General features: G+C 38.6%; 2 protein-coding genes across 3 annotated transcripts; one reads left to right on the top strand and one right to left on the bottom strand.

The window, feature by feature from the left end:
- Nucleotides 1-258: 258 nt before the first annotated feature.
- Nucleotides 259-7,512, top strand: slc28a1 (solute carrier family 28 member 1). Its single transcript, XM_068722978.1, has 18 exons — nucleotides 259-332; nucleotides 500-579; nucleotides 656-753; nucleotides 1,062-1,153; nucleotides 1,247-1,436; nucleotides 1,529-1,670; nucleotides 2,608-2,721; nucleotides 3,358-3,432; nucleotides 3,517-3,597; nucleotides 3,707-3,787; nucleotides 3,947-4,072; nucleotides 5,433-5,563; nucleotides 5,645-5,813; nucleotides 6,172-6,369; nucleotides 6,511-6,592; nucleotides 6,674-6,772; nucleotides 6,853-6,958; nucleotides 7,114-7,512. The coding sequence occupies exons 1-18, from the start codon at nucleotides 329-331 to the stop codon at nucleotides 7,232-7,234; spliced, it is 1,989 nt and encodes a 662-aa protein (XP_068579079.1). The 5' UTR covers nucleotides 259-328; the 3' UTR covers nucleotides 7,235-7,512.
- A 16-nt stretch (nucleotides 7,513-7,528) lies between these two features.
- Nucleotides 7,529-20,242, bottom strand: alpk3a (alpha-kinase 3a). Of its 2 annotated transcripts, none has more exons than XM_068722977.1 (14): nucleotides 19,976-20,242; nucleotides 19,728-19,760; nucleotides 19,233-19,354; nucleotides 18,620-18,737; nucleotides 17,212-18,490; nucleotides 11,817-14,337; nucleotides 11,315-11,462; nucleotides 10,636-10,763; nucleotides 10,511-10,546; nucleotides 10,134-10,408; nucleotides 9,933-10,021; nucleotides 9,619-9,836; nucleotides 9,482-9,530; nucleotides 7,529-9,395 (listed from the first exon to the last, which is right to left on the bottom strand). In XM_068722977.1, the coding sequence occupies exons 1-14, from the start codon at nucleotides 20,113-20,115 to the stop codon at nucleotides 9,056-9,058; spliced, it is 5,496 nt and encodes a 1,831-aa protein (XP_068579078.1). In that variant the 5' UTR covers nucleotides 20,116-20,242; the 3' UTR covers nucleotides 7,529-9,055. The 2 variants fall into 2 exon arrangements, with proteins under 2 accessions (XP_068579078.1, XP_068579077.1); XM_068722976.1 differs by having other exon boundaries at nucleotides 10,505-10,546.
- Nucleotides 20,243-21,802: the final 1,560 nt, after the last annotated feature.

The raw sequence follows: 21,802 nt of genomic DNA on the forward strand, positions 1-21,802 counted from the left end.
TATTACATATTAGCTTTTCAAACTTAAAGTCAGACCCAATGAATTCATACCTGTCAACAAGAATTGATATTTCATCATCTGTTGCCCCAGTGATTTGGCAAACTTGTCACTAGGGAATCACTCCTAATCAAATATTGCTTCATATGACCCATTAAATAATTTTTGTTGTATTATCGCACTTATGACTATGCGCTGTACTTCCTGAGAAAGCTCAGAGCCACACGCAACGTGTCTGTTAATTAATGATTAGAAGTTTCATGGACAGACTCTTTTCCCGCAGTGTGTTCTACAGGACAGCATTTGACTGCTGGGTTTAGGAGGACGCACAATGAGTAAGCCAATTTCTCTGCTATTCTTTGAATTAAGCCGTTTGTTTTGCAGTTTTGAACTGGTATTTTTGTGAACCATTCTTCACAAGGCAAGCCACAAGGACTCTGTGGAGTTATTTAAAGTTGGGTTTTTTTTATCTCACAGAGTAAACAATGATTGTGTTTTTCAGCGGAAACCGACGGTGTCAAGCTTGAATATGTAACCCACGCCCATGGAAATGGCATGGACAACCCGGGTTTTGAAAGAGAGGTATATGTCACATATAATTTGAAGGCACAATATGAACTTAAAAAAAAAAAAAAATGAACTGCTTTTATTTTTCTAGGAGGGCACCAGTACTGATACTAGCGACAACAATAATGATACTAACGACGGCAAAAGGGAGACTGAAAAGACTAAAAAGGGATTGAGCTCATACTTAAGGTTTGTCAGTTCAAGTGATTGCTTTTTGTAAAGTAATACTTGTTTAATTTGGGGTTCAATTATCACAGCAGGTTCACAGCATTAAGTCTCTGCAATGTTGATCATGATTATGATTATATTAAATATGAATGTATAGTGCTTAATATACATCCAATAGAAAATCTGTTCAGCTGTTTTCTGTGCTAATGTAAATTTTGTTAAAATTTGATGGAATTCAACACAAACTTTGGCAAATATATATTACTTGATATTGAATCTATAATTATGTGAAGGACATTTTTTTATAAATTTTTTGTCCTGTACTTCAGCCTTGTTTCCAAGCCGATTAATGCCACAGAGGATTACATCAAGGCTCACTCACGAACCTTCAAAATCTTTGTGCTGGGCATACTTGGAGCAGGTAATATAAATAGTGTGTTAATTTGTGTTAAAAATGTAGAATCAGTGAATATAGACCGTGTTTTTCGATTAAACGCTCTTTTCTGTCCTTTAGGTTATGTGGCATACTTTATTGCAGCCTGTGTTTTGGATTTCCAGAGGGCCATTGCTCTTGTAGTCCTAACCAGTTTGGCTGTTGTTGCTAAATCATATGAACTTCTGAAGGAGTACAAAGGAGAGAGCATCAGTCAGTGTTTCAGACCTGCAGTCCGATGCTTTAAATCTAACTTCAAATGGTTAAAATGGTGAGTGAATGTCTTGTTTTCTGTTAATGATAATGGGCTACACATTACGCGATCTGTTGATGAAGTGAAGGTGTGTTTTATTGTCTTTTCAGGGTTTTCATTTTAGCAGCTGTGGCCCTGCTTGTTCTGTGGCTCATCTTAGACACTAGCCAGCGTCCTGAGCAGCTGATCTCGTTTGGAGGTGTGTGCATGTTTGTCGTGCTTGTGTTCCTCTTGTCAGCACACAGGACAGCGGTGAGTTTTGCATGAGGTTGCTAACACTACTAAAAGATAAATGATCATTGTGATGACAGAAACATGCTCGGAAACATGCTCGGGCGTTATCTCTCAAGTTATCTCTGGTCTGTTTTACTCAGACTTTGGATATAATTTGGCCTTGTGCCCGTATCATCTTAAGGTTAAGCAGAAGTGCTTCCTTGTGATAACATAAGGTGTTATGGAGACTCCCTGATACACTAACTACTTAAAAAAAAACCTTTGGTAACACTTTCTATGACACTCATGTTTATAATGCATTATAGACTTATAATGTGTTACAATATACTTATATCACTCTATAATTATAGTTATAAGCACTCAGATATCTATTGTGCTTAATAATCATAACACATTATAAAACATTTTATAATGACTTATAAGGTCAAGCATGTTTTGCAAGGATCATGGTGTTTTATAATTCCCATATATGTAATACATACATTATTATCTTTTTTATAACGCATTATAATGTCATTATAAATTACTATAAGTGGTTATTGTTTGCTTGACGTAAAGTGAAAAAAGTAATTCAATCTATGCATGATCAACACACAAAAAGTTGTAAAATGTATTTTAATTTGACTTAAAGCTGACAATGACCACATAGAGTAGCATAATCACATTATAATTGCATTATAATGTATTAAATATATCGGAATTATAAAACACCATGATCCTTGCAAAAAATGACAAGTCATTATAATACCCTCCAAGCCTTAAAAATGTGACCAGCAATTAGGATACTTGACCTTAAAAGTCATTATACAATTATTGTTAATGTGTTAGGATTATTGTTGTAAAGCATTATTAATGCTTTAAATTAGATTGTACAGTGCTATAAACAGGTTATAACACATTATATGATGCATTATAGAAATTAGCGTCAGAGAAAGAATTTCCTAATCTTTTATAGGTATCATGGAGGCCTGTGTTTTGGGGTCTCGGATTGCAGTTCTGTATCGGCCTTTTTGTTATACGGACACAGCCTGGACTCATAGCATTCGAATGGCTTGGAGACCAAGTGAAGGTATTGGATTTTTCCCTATCTAAAATAAATATCGAACACTGTTATAATAAAGGAAACTAAAGGAAACATACAGTACATATATAGGGCTAAGAATATGCAGTTTAGCTGGTGTAACCTTACATTTTGTATCGACAAACAGTTAGGCATGTGTGTGACCTATTATAGATTTTTTTCACAGTTATGAATGTTAATATAATATGTGAATGACATCAGCTAACAGGAAGTAAACATGGACCGTTGAATAATAGGATACACACTGATGATTATTACACGTGCTCAACATGCTCATATGTGATCCTGAAGCTCTTGGTTTGCACAATATACTTTGCTTGTATGGCATACAGTACTTCTTATCTACCGGGGCACAATATCCTTTAACTGAGTGGATCATACATGCTTATCTTTAGAGCTTCTTTATTATGTTGTTCACCCTCATTCTTGGGTCTACAGGCATGTGGTCTGTTAATCACTTTTTGATGTGTGGTACAGACTATGGTCTCTAGTTCCATGACTTCCTATAGTAAAATCTGAATTAATAAGTAATTGCATCATAAATGTCATGAATGAATTAATAGAGGAAAGAAACAATCATTTGAAATACTATAACCCATGTTTCCCCATGTCTTATGATTACAGATATTCCTTGACTATACCAAACAAGGATCACGTTTTGTTTTTGGGGACCTGATCGACAACATTTTTGCCTTTCAAGTAAGTGGATGACATTTTAGTCTTTCTTGAATATTGAACGTGTTAAACTTTAGTTTTCTTCATGTAATGTTATTTCTCCTTCAGGCGTTGCCCATTGTTGTGTTCTTCAGCAGCGTGATGTCAATCCTTTACTATCTGGGGATAATGCAGTGGCTCATTCTGAAGGTAAAGAAAGTTTAAACTGCCTCATAGGTTCCTTCTAGATCTGGGTGAATATTGCTTACACCTGCACTGTCATACTATGACCGATAGCCATGTGTTTTTGTCCATGCAGATCTCATGGTGCATGCAGATAACGATGGGAACCTCTCCCACAGAGACCTTGAGCGTGGCAGGCAATATATTTGTTGGGCAGGTCTGAGCAAGACATGATGCAGCACTATCTTTGATACTAGTTTGATTCTGACTACATTTTGCTTTGAGATTTCATGAGCTAGACTGTCTGTGTACTGCAGTAAAATATCATACAGTTACTCTGCTTGTTTACTTTTGCGCCACGTTGTTTGTGTATCAGACTGAAGCTCCGCTGCTGATCCGCCCTTATTTGAGCCAGATGACCAAATCTGAGATCCATGCTGTTATGACTGGCGGATTTGCCACAATTGCAGGCAGCGTCATGGGAGCATTCATCTCATTTGGGGTGAGATAAGGTTGTTTTTATACCACCACATAATACATACATAACATAGCCCACAAATAATGATGATTTAATATATCCATATAGGACATTACATACACAAAGATTATTTCAAGAAGAGAAAAAATAATAGTAAATGTTTAACAATCTATATTGTGGATGTAAAAAAAACTTTCTAAAGTAGGTTTCAGTTTTCTTTTAAAAGTTATTGATGAACATTCTTAAATCTAGAGGGAGACTGCTCCAGAGGCTGGGGCTGTATACATTAAATTCAGCATCACCATTAGCTTCAGTCGTGGAGGGAGGAAGAGCTCATGTGAGAGTATCGAACATAAACTGTGAGGAGCATGGTGACAGGCAGCTGGAGTAAAGATTTTAGTCTGAGGGTTGATAGCTGCACTCAGTTAAGGTTAAGATCCTGGCTACAAATGCAAAGTGTGTAAACAAAAGCACAAATGGGTTTTTCACAGTTAAATTATGTGACCATGGGAATTCTTTTAGTAGTTCACAGCCACTTTATTGCTATCAAATATTACTCTCAGACTCATAGCCAGAGATGTGAAACAAGGTTGTCTCCTTTGGTCAAAATCTCTATTTTGTCCTTATTTAACTGAAGATTGTTTTAATCCATCCAATTTCTGAAAAAATACTTTAAAAGGCTTTAGACAGGGCTCGGGGTCGGAAAAGAACGAGGCCCAAGAAAGAACTTTGGGCACACGGTCAGAAGTATCAGTTGTTTATTTTAACAGAACTACCTAATGTCAACAAATTGGTCTCAAGCTGTTTGGAATTCTAGGTTTGTGCCTAAGAGCCAAACCCATGTTTGTTCAAGTGGAGCCAATAAAGTCGGAAAGCTAATGATAAACCAGTTTCTTAAGGATTTTTCTCAAAGCAATTTATTTTTGGCATCAAAACTGCTTTTCCTCTAAAAAAGAGGCTTTACCAAAACAGTTTTGAAAGTCACTGAATAACCTGTAGGGAGCATTTAATAATCTGCAGTAGTTCTGCTGACAAACAGTCAAAAAACATCAGGCATCAGATCAAGGGCACCACTTGTAGATATACATATTTGTTATAGTAGTTTATACTGTATTTGGTAGTAGATTTGATCTACTGTTATTCTATCTCCGTAAAAAGTTGCTAATGTTTTTATATTTAGATAATGACGATTAATACCAATGGTGGTGCTGAGCTAAAACAGCAAAAGCACAACAAAAAAAACTTGTAATGTGATGGTTTTGTTTTTATTTGCAGTTTTACCATTTCAACAACAGTCATGCAGACTATCAAATACTGTATCTGTTGATTATTGCAGTAACTCCACCATGGCCTGCATTAAAGGACATTTCTTTGTATTTTGCAGATTGATGCATCTTCCTTGATATCAGCCTCTGTAATGGCTGCTCCTTGTGCCTTGGCCATCTCCAAACTTTCTTACCCAGAGACAGAGGAGAGTCCCTCCAAGGAAGAGAAGAATATCAAAGTGGCTTCTGGGTGTGTATATATGTCCATTCATATCTTCTCTTCTCCTTTCGTGATTTTTGTGTAAATTTATTTTATTTTTCAACTCCTTAGAGATGAACAGAACATCTTGGAGGCTGCTAGCAGTGGAGCGTCTGCGTCAATAGTTCTTGTTGCTAACATTGCAGCAAATTTGATCGCCTTTCTTGCCATCCTCGGGTTCATAAATGCAGCGTTGATGTGGTTTGGCGGTATGGTGGGATATCCTTCAATCACATTTCAGGTACATTTTAGCAAAAGACTGATAACTTAAGTGTGACAATTTTTACAAAGTGGAATACGCTTTTGGATTTAAAAAATTGTATTTATTAATTTTTCAAAATTTTGGGGGGTTATTTAAAAATGTGCAGGTGGTCAAAAGATAAAAAAGCTAAACTGACAATCCAAATCAAAAACAAAAATGAGTAAATGTGTAATAAATAGACATTGAAATGAATAATATACGTTTTGATGATGGATTTTCTAATTTATGCTGATAATTTAACTAATTGTTTGGACATACAATGTATTTCTTTATTTACACATTTCACAGATTTTGTCTAACAATATCCAAATAACCTTATGCCTCTTTGTGCTCACAGCTAATTTGCTCTTACATATTCATGCCTGTGGCCTTTATGATGGGAATACCTTATGAGGAGAGTTTCATTGTGGCTGAACTAATCGGCACAAAGCTCTTCCTCAACGAGTTTGTGGCTTATGAGAAACTATCTGTACTGAAGGACAACAGACTCAAAGGACTTGATGAAATTATTGGAGGAGAAAGACAATGGGTATCTGTGAGTAAATGTTCTTAATTGGAGTGAGTGCTGCGGTGGTGCAGGTATAAATTCATAATACTGGACAAAAAAATTATGAGAAACGATTTTACACAATGTAAAATAAGTAACATTACATGATTTCTTTTTTTCTTTTTTCAGATCCGATCAGAAATAATCTCCACTTATGCTCTTTGTGGGTTTGCCAACTTAAGCTCACTGGGTATCATGATTGGAGGCTTATGTGAGTATTTCATCATTCCATCGTCATGTTTTTGTCCTGCCACAGGATACTCTCTCAGTAATGATTTATCTTTTCTCAAAGCCTCTATATGCCCATCCAGAAGAGGCGATGTCTCGGCTCTGGTGTTGAGAGCTATGATCACTGCGACTTGTGTTTCTCTCATCAATGCTTGCATTGCAGGTGAGAACTTTTGAATTTAAACTGGCAGTGCAGTCCTGTTGTAATGTAACTGAGTAACTATTTTCCACTTTATTTTTTAGGGATCCTCTTCGTTCCTTCACCTGACTGTGTGGAGCTGTTCAATGCATCTGCTTTCAATGCTACAGATGTAAATATACAAACTTGCTGTAAAGACCTCTTTCAAAGGTAAGCATGTACATTTTATAGTGGGTATAAATGTTAGGGTGACATCAGTGACACACAGTGTTAATAGATTCTTACATGTGCACTCAGGTAGCTGAGTATATCTCTCTGTGATATGGGGCTATTTGGACTTACATCTCAAATATTATTTTTTGCAGCACTGTAAACAACGGGACCATCTCATTTGAAGGGTGGTGGAGCACAGTAGCAAACGCTACTTTGTATTTCTCTGAATGTTGTCAGTGCTGTGGTCTTTCTGATGTGGAAGTTTGTATTTAGTGTGTTTCCATGTTTGTATATTTATGTAACAGTTGATGTAAAAATGTAAAGTCTATATGCTTATCTTTTAAAGATGAATGTATCTTTTTTTATGTATTATATGGTAAATTAATTCAGATATTGGCTTTTATTTAAAGCCATGGATTAAAAGGACACCCCTTCAGAAATATAGATCAGGAAATATTCAGGCATTAACAGTTTGATGAATTTAAATATTTGACAATTCTACATACAGTCATACTTTTAGAAAAAATTAAAAACCTGAAATGAAAATGTGATCTATGGTTTGACACAAATGTTTTACATATTTATTTAAAAAAACAAACATTTGCTGACGTGATGTGACATAACAAAGACAGCACACACATGTATTCCTCTCTCTTAATCACTCATTCTTTTACGCACTCACACACCCACTCACATGTTTTTGTTCACACTACTTCCGATATTCATCCTTTGACTTTATGTACACCTGACACAACATAGTTTGTCTGTATCACACCACACCTTAACATTACAGTATTTTCACTATCATTAGCTGGTCATTATTTCAAGCTCTTTTAGAATTGTTCTATCACAAACAGTCATGCAAGTTCAGTGATGTAAATATAAGGTCAGCTGAAGTTTAAGAGCGGAAGACTTTGAAGACTCTCATTGATCATCAACCAATAACCCATAACAGGAATTCCTAAAGATTTCTTGTCGGTTCTTTGTTATTTGTAAAAGGCAAATGACTCCTGTTGGAAATGAACCATGAATACCTGTGCAATCTTACAAGATAAATTAATACTTTTCATTCTGATTCTTATTTTGCTGACTAACTGTACACTAGCAAAACTCACTTTCTTTTTCTTTTCCTTTTTCTTGTTCAGTGGAAGGTGATTGTCAGTTGCTGTAAAACCTTACAGATTTCCTTCAGGGAGCCTTACTTGATGATAACAGGCTGGTTATTGGTTATTTTGTTCTGTGTGCTTTTATCCCACAGTCCATAGGTCAGATAATTTGCTGTGTGGAACTCATTCAGCAGCTTTCATTCTTGAGTATTGCACGTCAATGAGCATGAGCATACCATTGTTAAAGAGTTTACTGGTAAGCCCCTACTGCACATTGCTTTGCATTTACCAACATATATTCTCAAATACTATGAGAGGACCTATTAAAAACACAGACACAACAGATACAAAGTACTTAAAAACTTCTAAAAAGTAATGGCAAAAACAAAGTGCACACAAATATCTTTGACCTAAAAATGGTGTCCACAGCATGAGCTCAACTTTGCTGCTTAAAGAGATGCATAGGCATTTCTAATACAAGCCATACATAAAGTCTCTATAATTAACTTTATTTCCTACTCACATGCTGTACATCACAGATGAACATGCAACGTTTAATGTGGAACTCCCTCTGTGGCTGTGGTTTTATTCTCCATAACTATATAAATCAAACCAGGAAACTGTTCAACTCTTCATTAAAAGAAAAGAGCTTCAATGCAAATTTCACAGTGTGAAGTACGGTTGATTTTTCAGTGATGATGATTTTGAGTTTACAGATATTTCTTGGAGAGTTGTTTCTCCACTCATAGAGCTGATACGAGTAAAAAGTTAAAAACACGGCTTCTGCTGGATGTCTTTTTACTGTAATTGTAATGGTGACTGAGAAATTCACAGTAATTCTTTGTAATAAGTCAAGTCAACAAACTTTTGCTTTTTTTAAAATCTTACTCTACAAGTCCTTGCTGGTTTTGGTAACTGGAAAGAAACAGGTAATACTAAACCATTACAAGCAGTAAAATTTTGCTTGTCAAAGAAGAGCCGCTTCTTCCTACCTCATTTCAAGGACATCAACAGTTTCTGCAGGCTGGGGTTTGTCACCTGATTTATTGTCCTCTGTCTCCTGATTTTTTCTAGTCACCTTTGGGCTAGAATTAGCCTTTCTAGACATCTGAGGACTGTGTCCTTTTCGCTGCAGCTGGGGGCTGTTGGAGCCCAACTTGCGGTTGAGAAGGGGGCTTTTGGAGCCCTTCATCTTGGTGGGTTGCTGCAGACTATCCATAGTTTTAAGTGAGCGCAGGCCAAGAAGTCCACAGTAGTAGTTGCACTGATGGTGTGTCGAGAACTGTTCAAACACTTCAGGAGAGCCATGCTCTGTTAGTCCTTGGTATCTGAAATACAGGTGTTAACTTTTTATTTCAGCTATTTTAATAGAAAACAAACAATAACATTTGCATTTCCTGGTTTAGATACATACCCTTTTGACTTAGTCACAACTTTGACATTTGTAATCTTCGTTTCAACTCCTGAAAAAAATTAATCCCAGAAGATTATCAATATTATCATTCTCAGAAATAGATAATTGATTGTGCTGACCTTTGATGAGTGTCTTACCCTCAAGCCGAGTGACCAGCAAATTGCCATGCGTCCACTGATGGATCCAGTGCTGGAAAGTGCAGCATTTTTGCTCCACCTCAGAAACGTTTTGTGTAATCAGCCTGCCTTTAGGATCCATCATACAGTAGTTGAGGAAGTCACCCTCGAAATAAGCCTCCACCGTAGCGTATGGCACAGAGTTTGCAGGCCGGTACATCAGATACTGAGCCATTACTCTGTGGGCAACACAAACAAATAGTGGGTTGATCACAAGGCAGTGTTGCAGATTTTGACAGGAATCAGAGCTACTGTATAAAAAGCATGATACTTACTCTAGTGAAAAGCCAAAGTTCTCAGTTACTCTTGCTTCAGCCGCAAATATTTTACAGTATTCTCGTATCATGTTTTGGACTTTGCATTCCTGGCAACACAAACAATTTAATAAAGTAGATCACTGTACTGTAATCATGATCACTAGGAAATTAGTGGGAGCAATTTACTAAAGATTCTTGGACACTAAATCCACCACTCACTTGCTTAGTTATCTGTAGATTTTTCTCTGTGAGGCTGCTCTCCTGTGTGGTCCCGTAGGCGATGGGGCTCTGAACTTTGATGATGCAGGCGCTTCCAGAGTCAAAAATGGGATCCAGGCCGTAAATGACCTTCACTCTGCTGGCTTTGTGAGCGCAGCCCTCCCCGATGTGCACCGTCTCGGTCATGATGCGGCCAAAGTACTTTTCAGCCCAGCTGCCACAATCGGCCAGGCCTCTGTTGAACAGCAGCGGGGTCATCTCAATCTCCTCTCCAACTATGGGAAAACAAGACCCGTATTTACATGAACATTGTGAATTCACAGAAAATGTAAAAGAAAAAAAGCTGATATGTTACAACAAAAAAAAGCTACCGTAACCTTCCAAATCCTCTTTTAGTAGTATCTCAGACAGAACTGTGAAATAGAAAACAAAAAGACTCATGAAGCATTATTTATGTATAAAATTTAGAGTTCACACTTGATTTCTCAAGGCATATACTCACTGTCTACGCTGAGCAGGAAGTCAGTGGTGTCAGTCCCATATTCATTACTGATCGAACAACCATACACTCCACAGTCGTGGCTGGATGCCAGAACAACAGCCAGTGCGACTTGGGTTTCATCTCCTCCACTTGAGAACAAAAAAGATGAAAACATAATCATAAAACACGCTAAGTTGAGTTGTACAGAAAGTCAAAGGTTCAACATCAACCCACAAGGTGTCACTGTGAGACAGATGGCCACGCTGTGAGGCAGCATTCTGCTGACACAGCAGCCAACAGCACATATATAGACTTTTAATGCCCCCTGGAGATGGGAAAGATATTGTGTCAGGTTACAGTTTCTGTGTCTAGCCAGAGATTCACCTCTCTGTGTCATAGCTGTGGGGCTCACAGTCACATGAGATGGACGTCTCTGCAGTGAGAATATGAGAATGACAGAAGGCCATGGGATGCACGCTGAGGCCCAAATAAATCCTGCTCATCCTTGTTGCATTATTGTTTCAGATTTGGAACCTGTCCATTTTTACCAGTCATGTCAGCTGGAAATCCTCAAAACAATAGCAGCGGAAAAAAGGTGACAAGTAATACAACAAATTGAACACAATTTGACATTGCTGTTGATTTGTGTTACTGGTGGTTAAAGTAGGGTTGACACTGTGCGACAAGAAGGTGGTTTTACCTTCTCTTCAGCTCTACTATTTCCTCCTCATCTCTGTACCACTTAATGGTGGAGTCACTGAGCACGTTGAAGAACTGGCACCACAGCTTCAGGTGTCCGGAGGCATCTGGGAACGGCTCTCCCCGGATCTTACGGATGACTTGTGGAGCTGGTGGTGCATGACAGAGGGGGTGCCAAAGTAAATATATACTGTCCTGGGGAGTGGAGACTTTCTAATGTTTCCACTTCCTCATGCACTGGTGGACTAGTAAGACTAACGTGTTGACAAACTACATATTTCACACAACCTTTTGTATTATGATATTGTGATAATTTGTGAAAACTACACAAAAGAGTCAAATATGTTACACTGTAGACTGCCACATAACAGCCTGATCAACACCTGATTCTACACAGAGTATTGAGCCATACTATATTATATTGTGCTAACAAGTTCATACAAATTTTATTGGAAAACATGCACAAAATAAAACATTTTTGGACTGAAGGATTGCTTCTTTACCTTTCAAAGGGTTTAACTTCTTTTCAGCTGGTTTCTCATCTTGTTTGGTGCTGACAGTCTCTTCTGTGGGAGTCTGCTCCACGGATTTTGGCACCTCCAAGGTGGCCTTTCTGCGGCTCAGCAGCGGAGAGCGCCTCTCCATTGGTGGGGTACTTTGTCCCGTTGGAGCTTGCAGTAATGCTGCTCTGCGAGCCTGGCTGGGTGACATGTATGAGGTCTCCTTCTTGCCTTGAGTTTCCAGCGCACTAACTACAGCTCCCTCTCCATCTTCTTTAGTTTTGGGAATGAAGATTTTGCGACGAGCTCCGGAGGCCAACTCTTCAGGCGTGGCAGAGCGTATGAGTGACAGACTGTCTCTGCGCTTCAGACGGGGACTGCTCTCACAGGAGAGGCATGATGTTGGTGTTGAGCCTCCACTTAGATCTTCGTCTGCTTTGTCAATCTGACGGTCACCCACAGTGATTACTTCAGAGTCTGGAGCAGCTTTGGACATGAATTTACGGAGACTGGCTGGACTCAATGATGGATGTGCCGGAGGTTTAGAGCAGAGTCTCTCAACTGATGATCTGTTTCTTTGAAGGTCCTCAACAGACACTGAATTCTCTATTTTGGCCTCTTTAAGGGGTTTTGTCTTCAAGACTTCAGAGACAATGTTATCTTCTATTGATTTACTGAATGATGGCCCATTGTCACCAACTTTTGGTATTAGAGCTTCATATAGCATCGAGGGAGTGTTTTCTTTTATACTCTTTTCTGCTGATTCTTCTAGGTTCTGTTTTCTACTTTGAGTTTTTTCAGGCACAGTGGTATTATTATTGTCAACATCTTTCTTTGTTCCTCTTTGCGTGGCAGCTGAAGTTTCTGTTTCTGTCCACTCACTTTGTGTGGCCAGTCTGAGTCCAGAATCACTTTCATGACAAGTGACAGAGATGGGTGGCACCACAAACAAAGGCACTGGTGGAGTTTCTAAAGGCTGCTGTGTATCTGCAACATGGGTGTTTACATATACATCATCCTCCTTGTCATCAGAGCACGAAACGTTTATAACAGGAATTGACGCTAAATCCATCTGAGGGAGCTGTTCACTACTTATCACGCCTGGCTGCTCTCGCTCTAACTTTTTTGTCTCGTCATCTAATTGCGCAACTTCCTTTACATTCTTTGTGAGTGAGAGGTTGGTATCATTCTGCATACTTTTCTGTGTGGGCAGCAAGCTTGTAAAATCAGCCACGCTGTGGCCTTGGATCATTACTTTAGACACACTAGTTGCATCATGTTTTTGCAAAGTAGCAGGCTCTGATTCTTGCTTGTTTAGTCCCAAACTAGTTAATGGTAGAGTGCACTCTTTGAGTTCTGGCTCCATTATTTCAATTTTTGGGATTATAAAATGCTCATTTGGTTTAACACCTGCCACAGTTAGTTTAATATCTGGGGTGTCTTCAATAGCAGATATTTGGATTTGTGGGATATTCACTGAGGGCTGACCCTGCTGTCTCTCACTGCTCTCTTGATGTGCAACATTGTTATTTTCCTCCAAAACATATACATTACACATCTTGTTTTGTGTTACAGAGAGGCTCTTTGATTCAACCAACTCTTCTTCCACTGGATTTCTCTTTTCTGTCTCCACTTCAAACTGTAAACTTTCCTTTCTTCCTTCAGCGCTCTCACCTTCTACAATTACCTGCTCTTGGGTTTTAAGATTGTTACCTGAGTTTACTTCTACATCTAAAGCAGAAATCAATACCTCTTTCAATTTGCTTCCCTCTTCAATGCTTCTAAAACCTGTATATGAACTCTGTACTACATTGACATTGTGGACTTCAGTGCTTTCCTCTCCTATAGAAGAAGTGCAATCTTGCGGCATTTTTAGGTCACCTTTCTCTAAACTCACCGGGGCTGCAGTGGGCGGAAATCCTACATTCATTTCCTGAATCAGTGAAGTACATTCGGCCTGTTCCTTTACATCATCTCTCGCTACATCGTATGCTGCCACAGCAGGCAGAGACGAAAGAGCATGATGTGCTGTTTTAGATAGACATGGCCCTATTCTCTTTTCCAGTGAACATGTTGTTAATTCACTAATCTCAGATCTGTTTATTTCTGAGCACGGTTGTCTGTTTGAATTCACTTCAGCTTTCTCTTCCTCACATAGCTTATTCGAAGAGATGTCCTCCTCCCTGTCAGGTTCACCTTCTTTGCCCATCTTATCAACACTCATCTTTTCTTCTCGTGAAGTTTTATCGAATGCCTCTCCAAGGCTGTGACTGTTTGACACCGAGATAAGATTGTGAGGGAAAGTCCAGCTTTCTTCCAAACTCGTGAGGGTGGATGTGGAGGAGCATTCCTCTTTAAAGTAGTCTTGGGTCTGTGGCAGCACAGATATTTCTTCCCTGGGTGAAGACTTATCTCTTGCAGCCTGGTGATTAGGCTGTGGTGAAACTACCAGGCAAGCTGGCTCTTGCTGGTGTATGGGATCCTCTTTGATAACTGATACTGTCTGAGGATCTTGCTCTTCAGCCTGATGAAAAGTAACAATTTTTTTATAATTTTGTACTTCAGTGCATTTGCAGGAGTGTTGTTTTTTTCACAAATAACTAAATGAAACTCATATGCCTTGCACTGCTGGTTTTACTTTCCATGCATGTAAAATAATACATTTTTCATGCATAAGAAGTCATTCTATCAGTATGATTTGTTAGTGACCACACGACCTCCTGGAAAAAAACATGTTGTCATGTTGAGGAGTTTTTTAAGAAGCTTGTTGGAACAAATTTACTGCTGTGACCTTTGGCATCGTGACAAGTTTAGACTGAGACACATTTTGCTATAAATCAACAGAAACATAAACAGTGACAGATTCTGAAACATGCATTGCATTTTGTGTTACATTCCCCGACAGAGAGGAAGAGCACTGTAATCAGTCTGTGAAGTTGATCAATTACTAGTTGATATTAAACAACGAATAGTTTAAAAAAAAATTGCGGAACAACGACAGTAACTCAAGATACCTTTGGGTTTTATGACCTGTCAGCTTATTTCAGGAACTTCTTTACCACATGTCATGTGTAAGGTAGCTGAAACCAGGTGTTTACACGTGCAAAGTTCCAATTCAATATTTAAATTTGTGAACAAAGTGGGATTAGCTTAAATTGTCTGAATTTAGCCATGATCACACTTGATACTAACTTTTATGTCTATGATTAATCTTCATTTGAAAGGGCTTGTGTGCTCTGCCTCTTATGCTGAAGCACGAGAGGGAAATTCCTACATGCTTGACACAGATGTTTACTCAAAGAACCTGTTGGGCAGTGAATGAATGATCGCTTGTTGACAAAAGACGAATCATAACATGTATGATTTACCTAAATCTGATGTCATCAACAAGCTGTTGATGAAACTAAACTAAAAAAAAATAATAATCTTACATTATAGTGTGCATAGTACCAAAGAGAAGATTTACAGGTAAAGCTTCAAGCTACATATCAAAGTGTTTGTTTTTTTCCCCCTCAATGCCTCTGTTGTTGTTCACACTATTAAGATGAATGCAGGAGAGTAATGAAGCCACATGCTGCCTCGTGACAACATGTTTGGCCAGCAGTGACTACTGAGAAAAAAAGAAGTTGCATTCTGCAGTCCAGTCACATTCTAAAAGCTGTGGCTGGCACTACACTTACAGTGTAAATAGATGTCAGACACATGTGACAAAACACTGTTCAGGTAAATCATTTGACTTCCTCGAACTAGTCATTCACGAGGGCGCAGAGTTTACAACCAACATAGCAACGGTAAAGTTGAAGTTCCACATTATGGACAAACAATTGCTTTGCAGGTAGATTATGTTTAAACACACATTTCAGTTCCCCTTTTCACTTGTCATTGAGCACCAGAAAACTGGATGTTAATGGAAAATGCAGAATTAATTACATCTGCTGTGTTATAGCATTTCATGCAAAATTCACGGCACAAAACAATTCACAAACTCAGAATACATTTACATACAAATATATGTAATGCAAATTCAGATTTTGATGGGTTAAAATAACCACATAAACTTTCAGAAATTATTGTAATTCAACAAATTCTTCCCAACTTCCTCCTTAAGCATATAGACACATTGAACAAAATATGCTGAATAAATAACTAAAACATTTAAGTGAGTGTACAACTAAACAAATCTGGCTAGATTGTTTTTTTGAGAATACTTGCATGCTTGTATGTTTTGACAATTACTTCAATGGATTTAAATATAATATGGCCAAATATGTAACATGCTTTTCATAAACTATGTCTAAACTAGTATAAACTGAATAAACGAGTGTCACTCTGGCATCAATAGAGTAAAATCTGTCTTATTTAAAAATAATTTCATGTGCAATCTGAGAATTTGAATGTTGAATCTTTTTGTTTAAACTTTGCGTCCCAGATGAAAATACATGTTCACATATTTGAACCATTAAAAAAGAGTTATCACTTCAAAGAAAGTCACAACACAAATCCATATTAAACAGCTAAGATGAACTGAGGTGCAACGCCAAACAAGACAAAAATTATAAGTGGCTAAGTATCCCTACCGACTTCCTTACTGTATGGGCATGTACTGTACAGCATATTAATCATAGCATGATCTTCCTAATTCCCTACACATGACTGACTTGAAACAATTCTCCAAGCTGAACGCTGAGATGACAGAAGTACTGCCTTCCTCTTACTGCTCTAGATGAGGAAGAGGTTTATTTAAAGATAAAGGGAGGGAGGGAGTGTGGAATGTGCCCAATGTGACGAGGCCCTCCTTTCATGCCGAGACCTGCCGCTCTACTCTCACTCATCCAGAACACACAGCCGTCTGTCATGCAAAGCCTCTTTGTAACTTGAGAACTACTTCTGACATTCAGGTTTCATCATGATCTCTGACGCACTGGTGTCCCACTCATTGCAGCCAGCATCTGAGATATTCCCCATCCTATCTTATAGTGTGTCGATCCACAACATCCCCCACCCCCACACATATGTAGCGCAAGTTGCTTGGTTCTTATGGTTCCCTATTTCTCCCACACTTTCTTGTTTAGCTTGACGCTATTGAGTGATATTGATGCAGTTAAACCACAGACTCACATGGCCAGACTGACTCACTCCACAAGTCACTGATATTATATTGTATGTTTTAAAGCGGCTGTATTGTCTGACTGTCCCACACCATGAACATAACATCTAATTGCCATATCTACCACATTTGCAACCAGCAGAAGCTCAAAGCCTAAACTGTGTCATAGTTGACATAGTTCAGGCTTTGGCCCTGAAGTAGTTCATCTTGTATTATCTTTTCACACAAATGCAGCCTATTTATAACTCTTAAGTGACAGCCAGCTGCCCTTGAAGGCCACTGTATACATACCTCAGTGAGGACTTCTTCACCTGGACTGCTGCTCTCTTGCCCCACAGACACCTTCATGGCCTCCACAGCAGCATCAGCCGCATTGACACTCCGCACTGTGGACTCCTCTACGCTCTCAGGCAGCAACTTATGAGCTGGTGGCTGGTCTGTGTGTAGAACCATGTCTTCATTGTTATGTTCATGTGGCTTCTTGGACTTTTCTGTATCCACAGTTTTTGAAGTTTCTTTCGGTTTATCTATTTCCATAGCCACAATGTCTTCTGTAAGAGGCTTGCGTACTTGATTTAGCTCTGTTTTCAGCCGAAATGATGGTGGCGTTGCGACAGGCGAGCGGTCAAACTCTCTCTCCTTGTTCTCCATGTGATCATGAGAGTCCTTCTTGCTCTTACCAAAGAAGAAGTCTTTGACTGTGTGTAGCACCGAGGAGATGGAAGCCTGAATGTTGTGGTGGTCATGATCCTTATGAGCCTTGCTGTGATGTTTGACTTCTGAACTATGTTTCTTGAACGGTACTGTATGCGACGTCTTTGACAGCCTTTCCCTTTCTTTCTCCCTCTCTACAGCCAATTCTTCTTCTCTCCTTTTCTTTCTCTCATACTCTTCTTTTAAGGCTTTTTCTTGTTCTTCCCTCACTTTTTGCATCATCTCTTGCTCTCTCTCTTTCTCTTTACTGACACTTACAATAGGAATATCCATCTCTTTAGGGTCCTCCCCTCGAGATGAACTCTGTTTCTCCTCAGCAGCCTGGGACTGGAGAGTCTCTGCCATAAATTGTGCCAAACCCATTCCTCCATCGTAACAGTTTTCACCTCCATTTCCCATCATATTGCTTCTGCTGCTGCGTCTGCTGCTGTTGTTAACCCCAGCATCTACTCCATTAGCGATCTTTATTTTCTTGTTGGTCAAGGTGTCCTCGAATGGAGATATCTCATCCAGGTCTTTGGATGTCACAGAGGATGTTTCCTTGACTCCAGAGCTAACACCATTAGGTTCTGCAGCAGCTCCCAGTTGCTCCTCAGCCTCAGCCAATGGCCTCTCCTCCTGTGGCGGGACGTGTCGCTTCCTTTGAGGACGTTCTGTGTTTTCTTTATCCCCCTTCTTGGTGTGTTCCTCCAGATCTTTCTTCTTCTTGTCTGCTTTCTGCTTCAGCTTGGAGAAGAACCTCTGGTGGATTTGGAACTCGTTCATGGTGCCGACCTCCAAAACTCCAGAGCAGGAGACAATACCTTTACTATTGCTGGCTGAAACCTGATAGATGGCTGCATCATCCAATGTGCAGCTGAAAACAGAAACACTTATTAACCTCGTATTACACGTATTACATCAGCATTGCAATTCCCAACAAAAAGCTGCATTTCTAATAATTTGATGTAATAGACGACTATTTTTGCAAGGTTGTGATACATACTTGTAAACATGGAGGGTGTGGTTTTTTCCATTTCGATGAATTTCATATTTTGGGAGTCCACAATAGCGATCCAGTTCCATATCATCTTTATACCATTTCAGTTCTGGAGCTGGGTAACCTAAAATAAAGACATCAATAGACTATAATTAACTGATTGCCCCTGGGTTATAAACGTGCCACAAAGCTCTCTATCTATGAATATTTGTTACACAGGGACCAGGGTCAGTTCGGTTTGCACTAAATATCATTTCGTTTTGGAAATTGTACAGTAAAAAAAATACAGTATAGAAGCTTTGGCATGAATGTGTTTTTAAGCAGTTGCATCATGTTTGTGAAGTGACAGCTGCTGGAACAGCTGTTGCTGTTGGACGAGCCCACCCATCCAATCTGCCTGCAGTTAAAAACACAACATCCTGAAAAACCAGCTTGAATATGATATGGTCTGTTGAGTTTAAGGATGAGTTTCCGAAGATTAAAGCAGTTCCCTTCAAAGTGAAATCTTTTCTTTGTTTTCAGATTAGTCACATCCTGTCTCTGTGCATCACAAACAATCTGGAAGGTTTCAGTTCCGCCAACAGACAAAAAGCTGAGACATGCAAAGGAACAAACCTACCTGATACCACACAGGTGAACTTCACGTTACATTTTTCTGACACTGCCTTTGATTTCAAGGTGGTTTCAAAGGATGGCTGTATGTCCTCAGTCAGCTGAGCCATGACGCTGCACAATGTGCTCCTGGAAGCAAACACTGATACATTAGAGAATGTATTGCTTTCAAATCGTAGACAGTTTCACACTTCAGTATCATTTCAGTGACCTCTCAGTACATTCCAATAACTTGCTTAATGAAGAAACAAGGATGTTAATGGAGATTTCGGGTAGTGACGAGAGTGTGAAAGAGTGACACAGAGACTTATGAGGTATCAAGCAAAACAAAGTTGTCAATCCAACACTAAAACCGATATTCATCACTAAAAACTGAACGCAACACTGGACAAACTGGACATTTACATTACAGTTCAAACGTGTGTAGGTTTCATTCTTGGGGTAAATCAGTTTTTGTGGTTAAGATGTTAGTTGGGAGGAATGTTTTAAAAGTGTGGATTACCTCGTTGGCCTGTAGTGAGAATACCTTGAATAGCTATTCGGAGAGGAGGCAAATGAAGGGACGTCAATGCTTAAGTTCTGCTAGATAACCCAATTACATGAAATACCTTAATAACTGCCCTCCTCTTTGACAAAAGGAGCACTTCCTTGTTCTTATGGTGTGTAGATTGAAAACAGAAACATGCATAATTGATGGGATAAAAGTGATCATCCTCTGCATATACATGGACTATAGGTGAGGCTGTCTACCTGTTTTCTGGCCTAACATTGGAGAGGTAAGGATTGCGGCTTTCTGTGCGGCCATTGGAAGAGCTGCCCTCTTCGTCACTGAAGCTGCTTGTCCTCCCATTGCCAGAGAAAGAGCGAGTCATTGGCCTTCTGGAAGTCATATTCCACTGAAGCAATTCACAAAAAATTAAAAATTTGTGGTAAATGTATCACCAGCAGTTTGAAACTACTTCTTGTTCACGTTCACAATTCGTCAAGGCTTAAATATAACGGTGATATCCATGTAAAAGCCCCTGCAGAAGAAAGAAAAAGAAACGCTTTAGAACAGCAAAAGAACCTGTTGGAAGTTAATAAAATAAAGTGTAAGATACACTCTGGATCATTTGCTCATATAAAAATCCAACACAGTTCAGTCTCAATGCTTGTCCTTTCTGACCAAGCAAAGTACTTTGCATTGGAGCGAGTTATAAATAGGATCAGCTATCAGATTGAGGAAGGACTGTTAGTAGTCAAACATGAACCAAAGACGTGTTATTGACTTGTATGTGTTAGGAATATAATTCAGGTGTTTCTTGATCACCTTAAAACTAGTAACATTTTCCAACTTACCATTGAGATGTTGTCAGTGTTGCTTTCGAGCCACAGTCTGTGAAGAAAATCTCTGTAACTGCCTATCATAGACACGCATGTGTTGCCAGAAGGGACCTATTTATAGAAGCCCCACAAATAGGTGCAAGAGCGCATACAATTTTCAAAACTAGACCTAAGAAAGAAGTCTAAAAACCAAACTAAATTGAAAGAAAAAGCTAACCATTTAAACCAGAACATATTAATAAAAATAAGTTCCTCGATGGTCATATAAATGTCACTGCTTGGTTTTGATCTGTCTTAACAAGTTGGAAAAAGGGTGTCCTATCTTTGAGACACTGTAGTGGAGTGGATGTGGACTTGCAAAACATGTCTGTGTCTTTAGCTGATGACAACCAATAGTCTAAGTCCCATAGGCTTTGCTCAAGAGTTGCTTAGGGACATCCCCCCTCACTTTGTATTGCAACACATGGTGACAACATAGAGACCCACTTGCTGCTCACGTTTCACATCAATTTTAGGCTTTCCTGGTTAAATTAAGGTTTAATAAAATAATAATAAAATACAATGTAGTTTAAACAACAACAAAAAAGCACCCGCAAATCAGGCAAATATCTTAATTTAGAAACGAATAACGTTTTGTAAACAGGTCAGATATATTGCAAAAGTGATACTAAGAAATAATATAACTATTCATTTATATTGCACATCCCATGTTTCTATATTAAAATACACTTGCCACTTTTATAATATACTTGTTTTAATGTACTGTTATCTGTTTATTTTTGTACCATATTTTATTGTACATTTTTATATTTTAAAATTATGTCTTGATTATTGTTCAGTGTTCATTGTTAATTGTTATGCACCAGTCACCAAGTCAAATTCATGTATGTGTAACGTACTTGGCAATAAACAGTTCTAATTCTGATTCTGATATACGTAACAGTATACAGAAAATACACACATTTTACAAAGTAAATATTAATAAACCTATTATTGAATAGATTTGATCGAAATGCTTCAATGAATGGTCAATAAAGGATCATAAACATTTACTTACTATATATTTCAAGACAACCCTTAACTCTGTTAAAATGTGTACACAAATGTTGTGTTGTTATAGTAAGACACTTAACCATGATTGACACACATTATGCAAGTGAATTTCCCGTGTAAAGGTCACATGAACTACGATATTGGGCAATTTGTGGGAGTGAAATGCTGTTTTTGTGTACATAAGCCAAGAATAGACTAATT

This window comes from Cebidichthys violaceus, unplaced genomic scaffold (assembly GCF_023349555.1).
Source record: "Cebidichthys violaceus isolate CVI_PGR_0920_01 unplaced genomic scaffold, fCebVio1.0.p SCAF_3, whole genome shotgun sequence".
NCBI classification, from domain to species: domain Eukaryota; kingdom Metazoa; phylum Chordata; class Actinopteri; order Perciformes; family Stichaeidae; genus Cebidichthys; species Cebidichthys violaceus.